Here is a 17333-nt window from a genome sequence, read left to right as displayed (position 1 = left end):
AGAGCCACCCTCCTGCCAGCATTTTGCATGGACCTCCTAGAGGACATGAGTGACAGTAGATTCACTGAGTGTAACCACCCATTTTTGTCATATACTCCACTCAATATCAAAACCAACTTAAAGGGGTATCTACAAAGTAGGGCATTTCTCAACAAAGCCCTCAAGCCACCACATAGTTTGGCTTCAGCTCTGCAAACGGATGCTTCTTAGCATGCTCCCTCATTTAGATTGTTTGTTCCAAAAAAAAAAGACAAAGAAAAAGAGAAAAAGAGGAGCAAAGAAAGCCAAAGAAAAGAAAGGATAAGAAAAAGTACGAAGACAAGAGCAAGGAAAGAAAAGAAGATTAAACAGAAAGTAAGATAACACACCTCACTTGCTAAGTGCCACAATCATTGCACCTAGGGGTCCTCAAGTTAGGCACGCCCAGTGATTGAGGTCAGCCGGCTCCATTCCTAACCCCCTATCCCTTTTTCCCCCACTTCCCGCTTAGGGAACATCAAGGACAAGACACACCTAGGGAGGTCACACTTTGCCTATGGTTCGACTCGTCTCCTTAAGTTGCTCTTTCCCCATACACAAACTAGGTCCTCAAGTGTGGGACAATACCCCAAGCTTCTAGCTCCCAATTCCACTTGCACGAATACAATGCACCACACGGTAAGGTAGACACACCCCCTAGGTAGTGCACTTTTATTTTCCTTTTTAGGTAAATGCGGATGCAACCAACCACTTACATCAGCCCCCTTTACCCACTCAAAGTACCCTCAATCTCTACAACCTCAACCATTTCGACATGCTTCTTTCCCATGTCCAATCCCCACAAAAGCCCCATCACAAACCCACAAGGTCAACCTTTAGCCACTCAAGCCCTTACCCACCTGTAGCATGGGACTAGCACTCGACTAGTAAAACCCTCTCCCGCACATAGTGATAATGCACCTCAATGTGCTTTGTTCTAGCGTGATAGACTGGGTTATTTGCCAAGTGTATACTACTCATGTTGTCACAATAAATGACAACTGGTCCATCTGTAGACTGATACATATCATAAAGTAGCTTATGCAACCAAGCTACCTCACATGCAGCCATTGCTGCACCCCTGTACTCAGCCTCTGTGCTCGACAAGGCAACTGTAGGCTGTTTCTTGCTGCTCCAAGTGACTGCAGCACTCCCAAAAGAGAACACATATCCACTGGTAGATCGTCTATCCGAAATGCTACCAGCCCAATCAGCATCAGTGTATCCATGCAACTGTATCTGAACCCCAGTCTCATAAAATAGTCCATACTGCAATGTGGACTTCACATACCTGACTATGCGTCTAGCCGCATCCAAATGCGGTTTCCTTGGAGCCTGCATAAACTGACTTACCAATCCAACAGCATAGCTCAAATCTGGCCTGGTAATAGTCATATAAATCAAGCTTCCTACTATGCGTCTGTACATAGTAGGGTCTTCCAGAAGCTCACCTGCATCTGCGCTCAGCTTGACATTCTGCTCCAAAGGAACTGAAATAGGCTTACAGCCTATCATCCCATATTTGGACAGCATGTCCATACTGCCTCTGCAAGAGCTGTATCCCACTTGGTGATCTAATCACCTCAATGCCCAAGAAATAACGCAGCTCTCCCAAATCCTTCATCTCAAACTTCTGCTTCAATAGCATTTTCACATGAAGGATATCTTCATCACTATCACCTATCATAATCAAATCATCAACATAAATGACAAGTAGCATAATACCTTTCTCTGTTTTTCTCACATAAAGTGAGAAATCTGCCTTGGAAATCTGAAAGCCAATAGTGACAAGATACTGTCCTATCTTGTCAGACCATGCTCTAGGTGCTTGCTTCAAGCCATACAAGGCTTTCTTCAACCTGCAAACAAACTCAGGATGAACATCATGCACATAACCTAGTGGCTGCTCCATATAGACCTCTTCTTGCAAATCACCATGCAAGAATGCATTCTTTACATCCATTTGATGTAAAGACCATTCCTTTGATGCAGCCATAGCAATGACTGCTCTTACGGTTGCCATCCTTGCAACCGGGCTGAATGTTTCTTCATAGTCAATGCCATATGTTTGTGCATACCCCTTGACTACTAATCTTGCCTTGTATCTGTTCACAGAACCATCTGCATTGTGCTTCACCTTATAAACCCACTTACAGCCAATTGCATTCTTACCTTTAGGCAAAGGTACCAATTCCCATGTAGCATTTTCTTCCAAGGCATCCATTTCTTCATCCATGGCTTTCTCCCATTTTTATTTTCCCATGGCTTGCTCAAAAGAAGTGGGTTCTGGTTCCTGTATCACCTTGACCATATATGCATAGTGAATGGCTGTAAATCCATCATATTTCAGCCTATCCACAGGATACCTAACTCTGGTAGACCTGCGCAAAGTGGGTTCACTCCCAGGTGCTCTCAAAACATCCCTGGTCTTCCTTACTCCAGGTATAACAATAGAAGGAATATCCAACTCATCATCAATGCTCTGTTCTGAGCCACTGGATTCACCATCCACATAAGAGTGACCTGCATTCACATCAAACATGGGCTAATCTACCTTCTCTTTTCCTTTTCGTGATACCTGCATACCACTATTTGCACTGCCTTCAGAAGATTCTCCTGATCTCAATCTGCCTGTCCATGGCGAAGAATGTGAACCACTGCTAGAGGACGCTCCAGGTCCACTAATATCTTGTGACTGCTGCTGTGAATTCTGTGCAACATTACCATTTTGTGCATCTACATTATCAATCACATTTACTGGTTTATACCAGCTACTCATCTCATCAAAAACAACATCTCTGCTCACTGTAAACTTACGAGTAGAAGGGTTATAGCATCTATACTCTTTTTGCTGCAGAGAATAACCAATAAAGATGCACTTCTCAGCTTTTGGATCCAACTTGGATCTCAACTCATCTGGCACATGTACATAGGCAATGCAACCAAAAATTTTCAAATGAGAAATATCTAGTTTCCTACCAGTATACCTCTCCTCTAGAGTCATCCCATGTATTACTGCAGTGGGAGTCCTGTTCATTATGTAGACTGCTGTAGCAACTGCTTCAGCCCAATAAAAATCTAGCAAGTCTCTTTCATTGAGCATGGCACGAGATACCTCTCCAATATGCCTATTTTTCCTTTCTGCAATTCCATTTTGTTGTGGGGTATGACTGCATGAATATTGCTGCTTTATGCCATGCTCCTGCAGGAACCTTGCAAACTCATTTGAGAGGTACTCTCCCCCTCCATCTGACCTTAGGCATTTTATTTGCAAACCTGTTTCTTTTTCAACCATAGCTTTAAGAGTTTTGAAATGCCCAAAAACTTCACTTTTCTTTTTCATAAAATACACCCAAACTTTTCTACTATAGTCATCAATAAAAGTGACAAAATAATGACAGCCTCCAAGAGATGCAGCTTTAGTAGCCCACACATCAGAGTGGATTAATTCCAATGGCTTCTTACTCTCTTGAACATGTCTAGGAAATGGTTTCCTTACCTGTTTTCCAAACTGACAGGCTTCACATACCTTATGCATTTCTGCAACTTTGAATTTAGGCAATCCTGCAACAATATTTTGGGCCTGCATTGATTTAAGTCGCTGTACATTAACATGACCAATGCGTTTATGCCAGATATCAATATCTGCAACTACACCGGTCCCATGTGCAAACATTGCTGCACTCAATTCAGACATGTCTGCATCCAACGTAAACATTCTGCCCTTCTTCTTTCCTTTTGCTATCAAGCGACCTTTATTTTTCATATCCTCAACAAAGCATCCATGAGAATTAAATCTGACCTGCAAGCCCTGCTCAACCATTTGACCAACAGAAACCAGATTCTTGGTGATATTCGGGACATGAAATACATCGGACAGGTATTTCTTTTTCCCATCCTGCATAGACAAGGGAATTTTTCCAATCTGCACAATAGGATGTGCAGTATCATCACCAGTCTCCACAAATCCTGGTTTTTCCATTTTCCTTGCATCCTCCATCCATTCTGCATGACCTGTCATATGGTTTGATGCACCTGAGTCAACATACCATACATCATTGCTTTCTTCTGCACTTGTCACAGAGTTGTTCATGTGCTGCACCATGAACAAATGCTCATTTCTGTCATCACCCTGTCTACTAGAAGATGCATAATTCCCTTGTTGCAGTTTTCCATTCATGATGTCATTCTGCTTTTTATAGTAGTCTTTAGCCATATGACCTATTTTACCACAGTAGTAGCATTCAACATTACTGTTTGCATTTTGACCTCTTTTCCATCCACCATGACCTCTTTGGCTCCCCCTGCCTCTAGAGTTACCACGTCCTCCTCCATAGGACTGGTTTTCTTGAGTTTGCTGCATATTCTGATTTCTACCACGGCCTCCAAATCGGCCTCCTCTACCTCTGCCTCTACCTCTTCCAGCATTTGAGTAGAAGACACCTTCTTTTGAAGTTCCTCCTGAAGAAGATGCACCACCATTTCTCTGCTCCTCAGAAATTAGAAGAGCGATCAACTCCTCAAAATCAAGAAATCTTTCACGGACGGAAATGGATGTTCGAAACTGTGCATAATCCTTTCCTAGACCATTCAAGGTCACAGAAACTAAATCATCATCTTCCACTGGTGACCCAATGGAAGCAAGTGCATCTGCAATCTTCTTCACCTTCATGTGGTAGTCATTGATGCTCATATTTTCTCTTTGCACATTATGCAACTCTTGCTTGAGCTGCATTTTCCTAGCTTGAGTATTTGTGCTGTACATTTTTGACAAAGTATCCCATGCCTCCTTTGGCGTACTTGCATCCTGAATATGCACAATCATAGAGTCTGAAATACTGATAGACAGCCAGTACATAACTTTCCTGGCTCTCTCATGCCATGCTTTGAATGCCTGCATTTGCTGTTGATTGGGAACATCAGGAAGACTGGTTCTTCTTCATTTCCTGCAACAAATTCCCAATATCCTTTTCCCATAAGGAAATTCGTCATTCTAAACTTCCATGCTTGGAAGTTGTTCTTGTCAAGCTTTTCAGTTACAATCTATGAAAGAGAATCAGACGCCATTACAGAATCCTGCAAAAAATTCTGTCACTGCAGAGAACACAGCTTCAGCCTCACAAGGGCAAATCTGCAAAACTGACGAAAGTGGTATTTAACCACACAGTCACTTCCTAGTGACGATTTTGCATATACAGGAACCAAGGATGATTCTGTAACTCCCAATGTCTCTGCACACGAGCATACGATGCAATATCTGTGGTAACTTTTCACCGACCTGTAGAACAGTGGTCGCACAGTATAAAACAGGGCTTTTTCCTGAGTGCGTGCAGAAAACTTAGTTGTGTAAGCCAAAAAAAAGTCACATACAAAGAAATAGAAGAACCCTATATATGGGTCTCAAACCAAAGACAACTAACTAAGGTGGCATACTAACTGAGCCACGAACTAGAGTAGATAAGGATAGCTGTCATCTAGCTATTATTCATGGGCGGTGTACCAACCGCATCTACAACTAACAAGTCGGTGACATAAATGCACAACGGTCACCCTGGCATATCACGAGTGGAGCTCGATATCTCAACAGAGGGCATGTATAAAAGTCAAAAAGTGAATAGAGAAGCTCATTCTTAGTGTGTAGCTAAAGTGGCTCTCTTCTTCTCTTATCCTTGCTTGTGCGTGTGCTATGTTCGAGAGAGGGAGTGTGAGAGTGTGAGGGAGTGAGTGAGTGAGGGTGAGAAACCATGGTGGAGAAGCTCTCCATCTTCTCCTCTCTTCTTTTCTCTTCTCTTGTCTCGCATGTGGGGGCTATGGAGGATGGAGCTTGGAGGTAGAGGATTGAGCTTGCTTGAGCTCACATCTCGGATCGTGGAGCTACCGAGGTGCTTGAGGGAGGAGGCTACTCAATCGGACATCAAGGTAAGCTCATTACACTTGTAGAATCGAGAGCACATATAGCTCTCGATCCTACGAGGGTGAGAAACCATGGTGGAGAAGCTCTCCATCTTCTCCTCTCTTCTTCTCTTCTCTTGTCTCGCATGTGGGGGCTATGGAGGATGGAGCTTGGAGGTAGAGGATTGAGCTTTGCTTGAGCTCACATCTCGCTACCGAGGTGCTTGAGGGAGGAGGCTACTCAATCGGACATCAAGGTAAGCTCACTACACTTGTAGGATCGAGAGCACATATAGCTCTCGATCCTACGAGGGTGAGAAACCATGGTGGAGAAGCTCTCCATCTTCTCCTCTCTTCTTCTCTTCTCGTCTTGCATGTGGGGGCTATGGAGGATGGAGCTTGGAGGTAGAGGATTGAGCTTGCTTGAGCTCACATCTCAGATCGTGGAGCTACTGAGGTGCTTGAGGGAGGAGGCTACTCAATCGGACATCAAGGTAAGCTCACTACACTCATAGGATCAAGAGCACATATAGCTATGTGAGAGGTAGCTAGAGCATTCAACTTGAAACGCTTGAAGCAATAAGCGGTCCATGGGTCTTGGCAGTCAAGCAAAGGCTCTCCCAAGCAAGGAAGCAATTAACATTGACAAAGCCATTGTATCAACCTGAAACGCTTGAAGCAATAAGTGATACATGGGTCTTTGCGGTCGAGCAAAGGCTCCCCCAAGCAAGAAAGCAATTAACATTGACAAAGCCGTTGTATTTCTTACATGTGAAGAAATGCTAGAAATGTTTGAGGGGGAGAAAAAGAAGAAATCACATCACTAAACCTTACACTCCTTCTAATCCCAAAATATGGTGCAATGAAAATCACACATTCAAGAATGCCAAAGACATTCAAGAATACCCTTTGGCATTGACCTCAATTGTGAAATGTCATCTTGCAATGCCACTTGAACTCCCTCCACCTCAAAATTCTTGAATCAATTATGATATATAGTCTCTAGGTCCCCTAACAATGTCTCAATGTGATTGTCAATTCATGTGTGTTAAAAAAGATGACTTAACAAAGACATCAAAGTGGCGTTCGCTACATATCTAGTGAAACAAATTTCACATATTCAAGAATACCCTTTGGAATCAACCTTAATTGTGGACTATAATCTTGCAATGACACTTCAACTCCCTCCACCTCAAAAGCCTTAAATGATTCATGATATATATACTCTACATCCTTGACAATTTCTTAATGTGATTGCAAATTCATATGTTAAGAGATAACTTAACCAAGACATCAAAGTGACTTTCATCTTGAACGATTTTGAATATTTCCATGGCAATTGTTTGATGAGCACTCTCGCATAAACTTATGTTGTGCTAAATCTATTATTATTCAACTCCAACATCCACTGTAGTGTACAATCAAAATTGTTAAGGCTAAGCATTACCACAAAGTCAAATGTTTCATATGAGACAATAGACCTAATGTGGTAAGGTATCACATATAAAGAATATTACTAATCCCCTGCACCCCGCAATCCTACACAACTCGGCCTTATTACAATGGTACCCCTCTATGCATGTTTCTCACATGTGTGTGACTAGCAATCTTGCAAGTAGTTGAGTTATTAAGCATGGTTGCCTTCTATAATACATAGGAGTGATGTGGAACCTCAAGCATGGTTTTCTTCTACAATATGTAGGGATGATGTGGAACCTAGCCACCTGATAAAGTAGTATTCAATTTCAACATGGGTGGCAAAACAGCCAACTTATAATAGGTTTAGGTAGGGACCCCAATCTAAGATACATGGTGTCCACTTGGGTGTCAGAGATGGACATAGCAACATGTAGTGACCCAATAATAAAAATGATGGTGATCGTAAGCCCATGACTCCATCTAAGGTAAGTCTCCTCAAGAGTGACTACTTGGACTACTCTCACAACGTTGTCGATTGATGCGTGGCCCAATTCTAGTAGGACCATAACAATTTTATATACAAGTAACTTTGTGATGTGTGTTTTGAGACATTCATACCCTTTTCACATCCCTTTTCAAACTTGCATGGAAGCCTCCTCTTGAGAAATTTCCTTGGTGAAAGTGAAGATTTCCAGTTATACCAATAGATTGGAGGGGGGGTTTTCTTTATGCATGAAAATATGAAAATATGTTTTTCATGAAAACAAAGGGGTCTTTATGCATGAAAATTATTTTTTGTTGAATTTGAAAATGCTCAACCTGAATCCCCTAATGAGTGTAACATGTGAAGGCTAATATATAAACTAAAAACATAAATTTGTTAAGTTGTTTAATGCAAGACAATTAAAAAATCAAGTTCTGTAAATTCACAAAGGTAAATAATAAAATGCAAAGCACAAAAACATACGAGAAACTCTATTTTTGCTAATATTTAAAATATGCCTTACCATTAGGGCCATGTTTTTTTAAAACTAATAAATCTATCTATTTATGGCATAATCCAATATGCAAGAGGGCAAATCTATAGGATTCTATACAAAAACAATTCCAAATAGCAAACTCCAGCAAAGGAGGTCTTAACTCCAACAAAGGAGGTTTTTTTTAAAACTAATAAATCTATCTATTTATGGCATAATCCAATATGCAAGAGAGCGAATCTATAGGATTCTATACAAAAACAATTCCAAATAGCAAAAACTCCAACAAAGGAGGTCTTAACTCCAACAAAGGAGGGTAAGACCAGTCTCTCCAAACTCCCAAAAAACCAAATTGAAATTGTTGAGTTTTTTGTTTAATGCAAGACATTTTAAAAATCAAGTTCTGTAAATTTACAAAGGAAAATAATAAAATGCAAAGCATAAAAACATTTGAAACTCCATTTTTGCTAATATTTAAAATATGCCTTACGAGTAGGGCCATGGTTTCTTTAAAAAAACCAATAAATCTATCTATTTATGGCATAATCCAATATGCAAGAGGGCGAATCTATAGGATTCTGTGCAAAAGTAATTCCAAACAGCAGACTCCAGCAAAGGAGGTCTTAACTCCAACAAAGGTGGTTTTTTTTTTAACTAATAAATCTATCTATTTATGGCACAATCCAATATGCAAGAGAGCGAATCTATAGGATTCTATACAAAAACAATTCCAAATAGCAAACTCCAACAAAGGAGGTCTTAACTCCAAGAGAGGGTAATACCAGTCTCTCCAAACTCCCAAAAAACCAAATTGAAATTGTTGAGTTTTTTGTTTAATGCAAAATATTTTAAAAATCAAGTTTTGTAAATTTAAAAATGCAAATAATAAAATGCAGAGCATAAAAACATCTGAAACTCTATTTTTGCTAATATTTAAAATATGCTTTACCAGTAGGGCCATGGTTTTTTTTTAAAAACCAATAAATCTATCTATTTATGGCATAATCCAATATGCAAGAGGGCGAATCTATAGGATTCTATACAAAAACAATTCCAAACAGCAGTCTCCAGCAAGAGGGTATGACTAGTCTCTCCAAACTCCCAAAAAACCAAATTGATTAACAAATAGCATGAGATTACATATAATTATCAGAATCTTAACTCTTTAAAAAGAGTAGGGTCTTATTTAGTAGATCTAAGGTAAGTGAGGATGGCCTACAAAAGGACATTTTAAGTATCATCATCATCTAAGGAAGGCCATCATCCTCTTGCAGAATGATCTGAAGAGATCTCATCAAAGTATCAAGCAAGCTCTCTTTAAAGTTTGGACTTGGCAAGTATTGCTCCATGCTCTCCATCACTCAGCCCAGTTGATGGCCCTCCCCAACTATCCTTGAACTGCTCTTCAGTGACACCTGAAATTTGATGGAAACAAGCCAAGCTTAGAATTCCGGATATTGCATGCAAATCAAACTTCAAAAAATCAGGTTATACATTTTATGGACGTGAGAAAGAGGAGCATTATCAAGAAACTCAAGACTCTTTAATTGTAGAAAATCACAAAATTTGTGAGGACCTCATGAATGAATCACTATCTATCAATCTCTTGCCACTAAACAATGATCCCAGCTATAATGCACTTGTAGTTCAATTCCATGAATGTTGATTTACTCCTGACATGTAATCCCAACCTCTAGTCTTCCCAATTTATGATGATGCCAATGGATTTGAGAGCAAAAGCACTAGGCCTATAACCAGATCAGATCCTATAGACTTATGTGATGATCAAAAAGACAAACGGCGTTGTACCATGCAATTGTTAGCAACACACTCAACAGTATGGTCTGTCATCGAGAAATATTGTATGATAACCTCTTCCTTACCTTTGTCCATGGCTGCTGTTGCTGAGAAACCCCCCTGCACAGTCTTGAGGAAGTGGTCAAAGTAGTTAGCGCCAGACCATTTCTGATGGGCCAAAGTTTCAATGCCATGCTCTCTCTCTTTCCTCTGTATGTTTTGCACATAAGCTACCATCCCACGCTCCATGAAATCCTTTGCGAACGTGTCCACAATGAGTGAGTTAGCATGGAATCCACCCAGGGTGATGAATTGCCAAACAAAGCCAAGCTTAGCGAGGTCTGGGATGAAGCTCTGCATCTGTGCTTCGCTCATTCCAGCAGCATCCCAGTTGAAAGAAGGGGACAGGTTATAGGCCAGGAGAATGTCAGGATAATGCGCCTTGACACCGAGGGCGAAGTCCCGTGCCTGGTCATAATGGGGTCCAGCAGACTCCATCCAGAGCATGTCAGCATGAGGGGCAAAGGCAATGCCTCTTGCAATTGCGGCCCTGGTGCCGCCTTGGAACCTGTAGAAGCCTTCTCTGGTCCTAGGCAGATCCCAATCCCAGAATACATTACCCGCACCAAGCCTCTCAGCCAACACCTGTGCTTCATAGTGCGACAGACTATCAACCTGAGAGAACCACTGGTCTAATCTCATCTTCTGCTCTTTCTCAGGTATGGGCAACAGCCTTAGCTTATCCGCAACAACATCCTTGAAGAGCCTCAGGTCAGCTTTAGCCATCCAAGCATCTTCCAAGGCCTGCAGTTCAGACCCTGACTTCCCTGCCTGGGTCGCCTCGAACAGCAGGATGGCCAGTGGCTGGTCTTTCACCGCAGGGTTCGAAGCGCCAAATATGAAAGCATGGTCTCTCTTATCGATGTTAGTCTGCAACAAAGTGGCAGCCTCAGCATCGGTCCTGGCAATGAGGACAGTCTCCACACCCATGAGATCAAACTGCAGCCTGGCAGCCACCAGGCGGTTGATGTGCTCCGATGTTGCCACCAGGACCTTGCCTGACATGTGCCCACATTTCTTAGTGACAGATGCCTGGTCTTCTATGTGCACCCCTGCAGCCCCCCTCTCCACAAAGAGCTTGCACAGCTTGGCAGTGGCAGTTGTTCCCCCAAACCCAGTGTCGCCGTCTGCGATCAAGGGCCGCAGATAATCCACATATGGCGTCCTAGCACGTTCCTCCTTGCTCATGGCCATGCGCGCCTCTCTCTGCTTCCTGTCATGGAAATTCTGGGCAAAGAACAAGTGCTCTGCTTTGTTAGGCACGGTATCGTACGGGTAGTCTGCAAGGTCGGGGCCGGGCTCATTGGTGCTTGTGTGGGTGGAAGAGCACTGCCATCCGGAGATGTAGATGGTGTCAAGGTATTTGCTCATCTGAGCTACTTGGACAGGGTCCAGGCAGCCAAAGGTCCTGGAGCAGGTCTTGTTGGCCTGATGGGTCTTGAGAATTCTCCATAGTTTCTTGGCCATGATGTCTGAGGCGTACTGTTGCCGCAGAGTCCCTCTCAGGCGCACAACATCCCTTGCTTTGTATGGCCTGCTTGTCAGGCGGAAGCGGTCACTCTGCCACCATGCTTCCATCTCTCTCACCTCAGCCTCAAACATGGCGTCCTCATCCTGCAATTCAGTGCACAGACATGATTGAATCAGTCCTGATCAGAGCCTCACTGATCCCAATAAAGATAATACACAATCTAAACTCACGTAAGCACTGGAAATGAATAGATTGTTATGATTAGCATTTATGTGACAACCATGAATAGACACTGTAAAACAATCAGAAGATATAAATCAGACAAACTCGGATATCCACAGTCTTAAGAAAACTGTCATGTTTGCAATTAACTATTTGTCTCAGGCTTTAGAAATGAATCATACAAAATGACACTAATAATTAATCATGAGGTATCATGAGATATATGTCCGTGCATTATCAAGAGACTGTTGTTACGAGGTTTGTTTTCAAGGATCATATCCCATTGATTGTGCTGCTGATACTACTACTAACACAATCAATTCTTCAAAGATCCGATCAATGTCAAATCTTGAGGTCCCTAAGATACTGACCAATTAGGTCAGATGGTATAATTATTTGATTCTCCAGATGATGGGTTGAAAATCATTTGATACTGTAATTAATGATAGGTTGATAATCATCTGTAGATACCGTTAAGTCAGATTCATTACATGGACAATCTACTGATTAAAACTGATACTAAGATTGAAGCGAATTTGTACTTAAGAAAGAATCCAATCCAGTAATGATGGGTGGCAGATTAATACAATCACGTACCCGGAGATGGGTGGAAGAATAATACAATCACGTACCCGGAGAGAAGGTGCCATGTTGATGGGGCCGAGATGATTCATGGCGGCTTGCTTATAACGCCTGATAATACCGGATCAGAGAGAGAGAGAGAGAGAGAGAGAGAGAGAGAGAGAGGGAATGGAAGCTCGATCAGAAGTGATGCTTTATAGGTAGAGGGCGCTCTCTCTGGATTTTGCAAACGATAGAGAGTCGATATTGAAAAAGGGTGGCAACCCGAAAAAGAGAAAGAAAAAAAAAAGGCATAAATAAATAAAGCACTATATTCTATCGTCGCAATTTTCTGAGGCAGATATAGAAAGGATTGAAATGGCGTTGTGCGGGTAGTCTAATTGGAAGAAAATCATCCAATCAGAATTCGCCACTATATTTGGGTCTTGAATATTCCCCCGATCGGCACGCTATAATAATCCATATATATATATATATATATATAGAGAGAGAGAGAGAGAGAGAGAGCGCAGACCCGAATCAGCGATTACTGTTTGTTAATCCCTGATAATAATAGTTAATAAGGCCTATTATCCATATATATATATTACAAAGCTCAAACCAAAGCCATATTACTTGAGCTTTGTAAATCCAAACAACCCATCGATATTAAGCATAATTGCTCGTGGCCCAAAACCAAGCCGCCAACCCCACCCCCCGAAATAGAATAATCCGTTTCTCATATTTTTGTTTCGTTAATGCTGATTAATAAAATTGAGATCACTTCACCACCTTGCCTAATTCTAATCTAGTTCCCTCTCTCCTCTCATGTGCCCTCATCCCTTACGTAAGACGTTCCCTAATCTTACCACCTTCGATAATGAATTCGCTGTTCTTCTATGTTTAGGCTCTGCGTTCTCTGATCCTTACACATTTGAATGTCTATTAGAAATTTGTCCATTCACGATGGAGATCAAGCGAATACAACTACCATGAAGCATATAGTGATTCTACATTGAGTTTCAATAGGCTTGCAACCATTTCTTAAACATGGCCAATCATGTCAAGTGCACTCCACGTGAGCTCTCTTATATGTGTGTGCATGTGTGTTTTCATATATATATATATATATATATATATATATATATATATATATATATATGAGGTGTGTCTACATACATGTGTGTGTCTATGTGAGGTGAAGATATTTACATGATATCCCTTAATTCAATGGTAGAAGGTAACAACATATATATAAACCACAAATGTAGACTATTTTAAGAAAAAAAATGTATCTAATATTGGTTGTTCATTTCTTGAACCTAGCTACTTATACATCAATATACTTAAGGCAAAAGGTCCCAAATCTAACAATTTGCACTTAACTTTCAAGTCTATTTTCTATTTCAATAGCAACCTTGAAAGTTTTGAAGTGCTCAAATGCATCCCTCTTTTCCTTCATGGAATATACACGTAGCTTTTTTGAACAATCATCAATAAATCTGACAAAATATTTACTGCCACCAAGAGAGATATGTTTTGTATAGGCCCCCAAACATCTGTATGCACAACATCAAGTATATTATTGCTCACATCTCTATCATGAAAAAAAATTGTATTTCCTACTTACCAAATTAATATGTTTCACACACTTTATGAAATTCTACAACTCTAAAAGCAAGCAGCCTGTAACAAACCCTTTAGATTGCATTAATTTCAACCTTTGTGCACATTTATATGTCCAAATGTTTGTGCCATATTTTAATGTCAGCAATGCCTTAAGCATAGATAGTAGCATTTACAACAGGAATTCTAGTATTTAAAGTGAACATGCAGCCAACTCTACTTCCTTTCGCAACCAGCCTGTACTTATTATTAAAATCTTCTATAAAGTAGCGCTTTGCATTAAATCAAACTTGCAATCCTTGCTTTATCATTTACAAATCAGACACTAAATTATTTGTGATGGATGGCACATGTAATACATCTGACAAACTCTTTGTACGGCCATCAGGCAAGGATAAGGAAACTTTTCCAATGTGTGAAATTGGGTGGCATGAATAATCAATTGTCTACACATAACTTGGATTTTGTGAATCTTGCATCTCTCCAAACCATTTAGCATGACTAGTCATATGATTAGATGCACCTAAATTAACATACCATACATCATCGTATATTTTCTTCCTTGTAGCAATATTCATCATATGCTACATAACAAACAAATGCTAATTTATGTCTTCATTCTATCATAAAGATGATGCATACTTTTCTTGTTGCAATTTACCATTACGAATATTATCCTTCTTAGCATAACACTAAGCTTCAATATGACCTATTTTTCCATAATAATGACAAATAACATCAAAATTTCTAGAACTTATATTCTACCATCCAACTCTTCCCCTAAAGCTCCCCTATCTCTAAAGTTTCCACGGCCTCCTAAAACTTACATTTTATCAAACAAATGATTTGACCTATTTTGATGGTTATCACTAGCATGTCCCATACCATGGCTGCTTAAGGAGGATCTACCGCATCTTCTCCTTGAACTTGAGTGCAATGCTTGGACATATTCACCACTTCTTTTAAATGATTCACCTTGTATATTGATCTCTTTAGTGATCGTGAGAAAGACTAACTCATCAAAAATTGAATGTGGTTTCCATACATATACAGAAGTAACAAATGATTTTCAACCCTTCTCATTATTAAGGCTACTCAAAGTAGATGAAACCAAATCATCATCATTAAGCATTGCATTAATAGCCACTAAGATATATGCAATGCTTCTCACATTCAAAACATACTTATTTACAGGCATATTCTCTTTCTTCAAAGTATTCAACTCTTACTCGAGTTGAATCTTCTATACATTTATATTTACTGAAAATATATTCTCAAAGATTATCCAAGTTGCATGTGAAATTTTTGTATTTTTTATATACTCCAACATAGTGTTGTCAATGACTCAAGATAGCCAATACATCACCTTTTTTTCTTTTACATTCTATTCTTTCCACATCTTTAATTCTTATGCAATCCATGTTTACTTAGTTATGGCTTCTTTTCTTCACCTGAAACGAACTTGTAAATTCATTTTTCAATAAGGAAGTTTGTCACACGAAACTTCTATGATGGGTAGTTATTTTTGTCTAGCTTCTCAATGGAGTTTCCGCTATTCTTTGCCATTATCACAAAATTGATACAAAACAACAAGCAAGTCTTCTACATTCTTTCACAACAAGTGCATAGCAATACATTAAGCAGCCCTTTTCACTGACTGCTCAATAATACATCTAATCTGCAATATGTTAGTAGATAACACTTATGTTTGTTTCCAGGAAAATACCTCAAAACTTACCAATTCAAAATCTATAATCTATGCACCCACTTTTGGTCAATACAATTAAAATCACAATATATTTTAAAATTGATATTTGCAACCTTGTAGGTATAAAACGAGGTTTGAAACGGCCTTAGATGGCCAAAAAATCAGGGGTGAGAAAGCCTTAAAAAGCTCATCTATAGAATATATAGTGCTTTTCTTGCACACCAAATCTCATAGCAATCTAAGATTTTCACTTTGCCTTGCTTTCGATGCCTCCACAAGAACTATCCAAGAGGAAGAGTAGGATAGCTTTTTACATGTTGCTTGTTTGCTCAAATGCTTGTTTCTTTTCCTTCACTTCAACCTTCAAAACTAGACTCTCTCAGTGGCACCGCTCTGATACCATGTCAAGAATCAGGTGGTGGGGAGACTTACTTAAGTTGTTATGCCAAACACACACCATACACACAAAAGAAAGCTTACTCAAGAACACAAGAAGAGAGATGGAAGCCAAAATATTTTCTTGATCATTTCTTCTTCTTCTTTTACATACATACAATGTACACAAAGTATAGATAAGATATAATATAAAGAAAATTGGCCTACTGAGTCAAACAGTGCATAATTGACTATACTAATCAATTGGTGCTATAACTATGCTAGTTGTAGGTAGCTGCAACAAACTAAATATAATAAGTGACAAGTTAGTAGACATGTGAGAATCATAATGACCACTGACATGCTAAGTGTAGATACGCAGACTCATCTAGCTAGTCGGCAATGCGGCAATGTCTACATGTGTTGAGCTTTCTATCTCAATATCCAGTACCACTTCATTATAATATGGTTTTCTTGGTCTCCCTTTATTTTATAGACATTTCATCAAGCATCATGCCACAGTTGCAGCACCCTTGATAGATCAATTAAATGAGTCATTTTTCGGGATGTTATTATTCCTGAACCCCCTTCCTTGTATGCCTTGACTTCTGGAAAATATTTACCATTCAGTGTGATGCTGGTGGAAGTGATAAGGTATTCTCTTATTACAACAGCATGGTATGATTGTATTAAGAGCCATAAGCTTGATAAAAAGGAGATGCACATGAATGTTTATGACTAGGAGATGTTAGCCATACTTCATGTGATGTTAAGTAATGGCACCATTACCTATATGGAAACCAATTTTGATGAGTAAAGAGTGACCATCAAGTCCTCCAATACTTCATGAATCAGTCTAGTTTGACTTCTAAGTAGAGGACATGGGTGGCAACCTTGCAAAATGATGATTTTAGTATCTCTCAAACTACGGGCAAAGACAATATAGTGACTGACTCACTATCAGGGATCTGGGCATGCAGAGTCTCATCCATCTTAGAGTTGCATAGTCATTGGATTGAGAAGCTTCAAGAGGGCTATTTTCTAAATGAGGAGTTTGACCACATATTTCAAAAATTATAGCATGGGATCATGGGAAAGAAAACTCCCAATATCAACTCAAGAATGGACTCATATGGTTCCATGGAAAGATTCTCATCCCTCACACTTCTCCCTTGACACAAAAATGAAAACATATAATATGATTCAA

The 17333-nt window shown here is 39.9% G+C and overlaps 1 protein-coding gene across 1 annotated transcript; it reads right to left on the bottom strand.

The window, feature by feature from the left end:
* Nucleotides 1–9415: 9415 nt before the first annotated feature.
* LOC148026108 (isocitrate lyase-like) lies at nucleotides 9416–12624 on the bottom strand. Its single transcript, XM_087692190.1, has 3 exons — nucleotides 12489–12624; nucleotides 10190–11777; nucleotides 9416–9721 (listed from the first exon to the last, which is right to left on the bottom strand). Exons 1-3 carry the CDS (start codon nucleotides 12528–12530, stop codon nucleotides 9624–9626), a joined length of 1728 nt encoding a protein of 575 aa, XP_087548316.1. The 5' UTR covers nucleotides 12531–12624; the 3' UTR covers nucleotides 9416–9623.
* Nucleotides 12625–17333: the final 4709 nt, after the last annotated feature.

The sequence above is a fragment of the Lygodium microphyllum genome, chromosome 14 (genome assembly GCF_053477565.2).
Source record: "Lygodium microphyllum isolate KBCC chromosome 14, Lygodium_microphyllum_v1.1.10, whole genome shotgun sequence".
Taxonomy (NCBI): Eukaryota; Viridiplantae; Streptophyta; class Polypodiopsida; order Schizaeales; family Lygodiaceae; genus Lygodium; species Lygodium microphyllum.
The sequence above is the reverse complement of the archived record's forward strand: the minus strand, read 5'-3'. Positions and strand labels throughout refer to the sequence as shown.

Coding starts and splice junctions, on each gene's coding strand:
- LOC148026108 (XM_087692190.1), bottom strand. CDS start 12,530: ATGAATCATCTCGGCCCCATCAACATGGCACCTTCTCTCCGG. Junction 11,778..12,488: donor ACATGGCACCTTCTCTCCGG/GTACGTGATTGT, acceptor ACTGAATTGCAG/GATGAGGACGCCATGTTTGA. Junction 9,722..10,189: donor AACAGCAGCCATGGACAAAG/GTAAGGAAGAGG, acceptor ATCAAATTTCAG/GTGTCACTGAAGAGCAGTTC.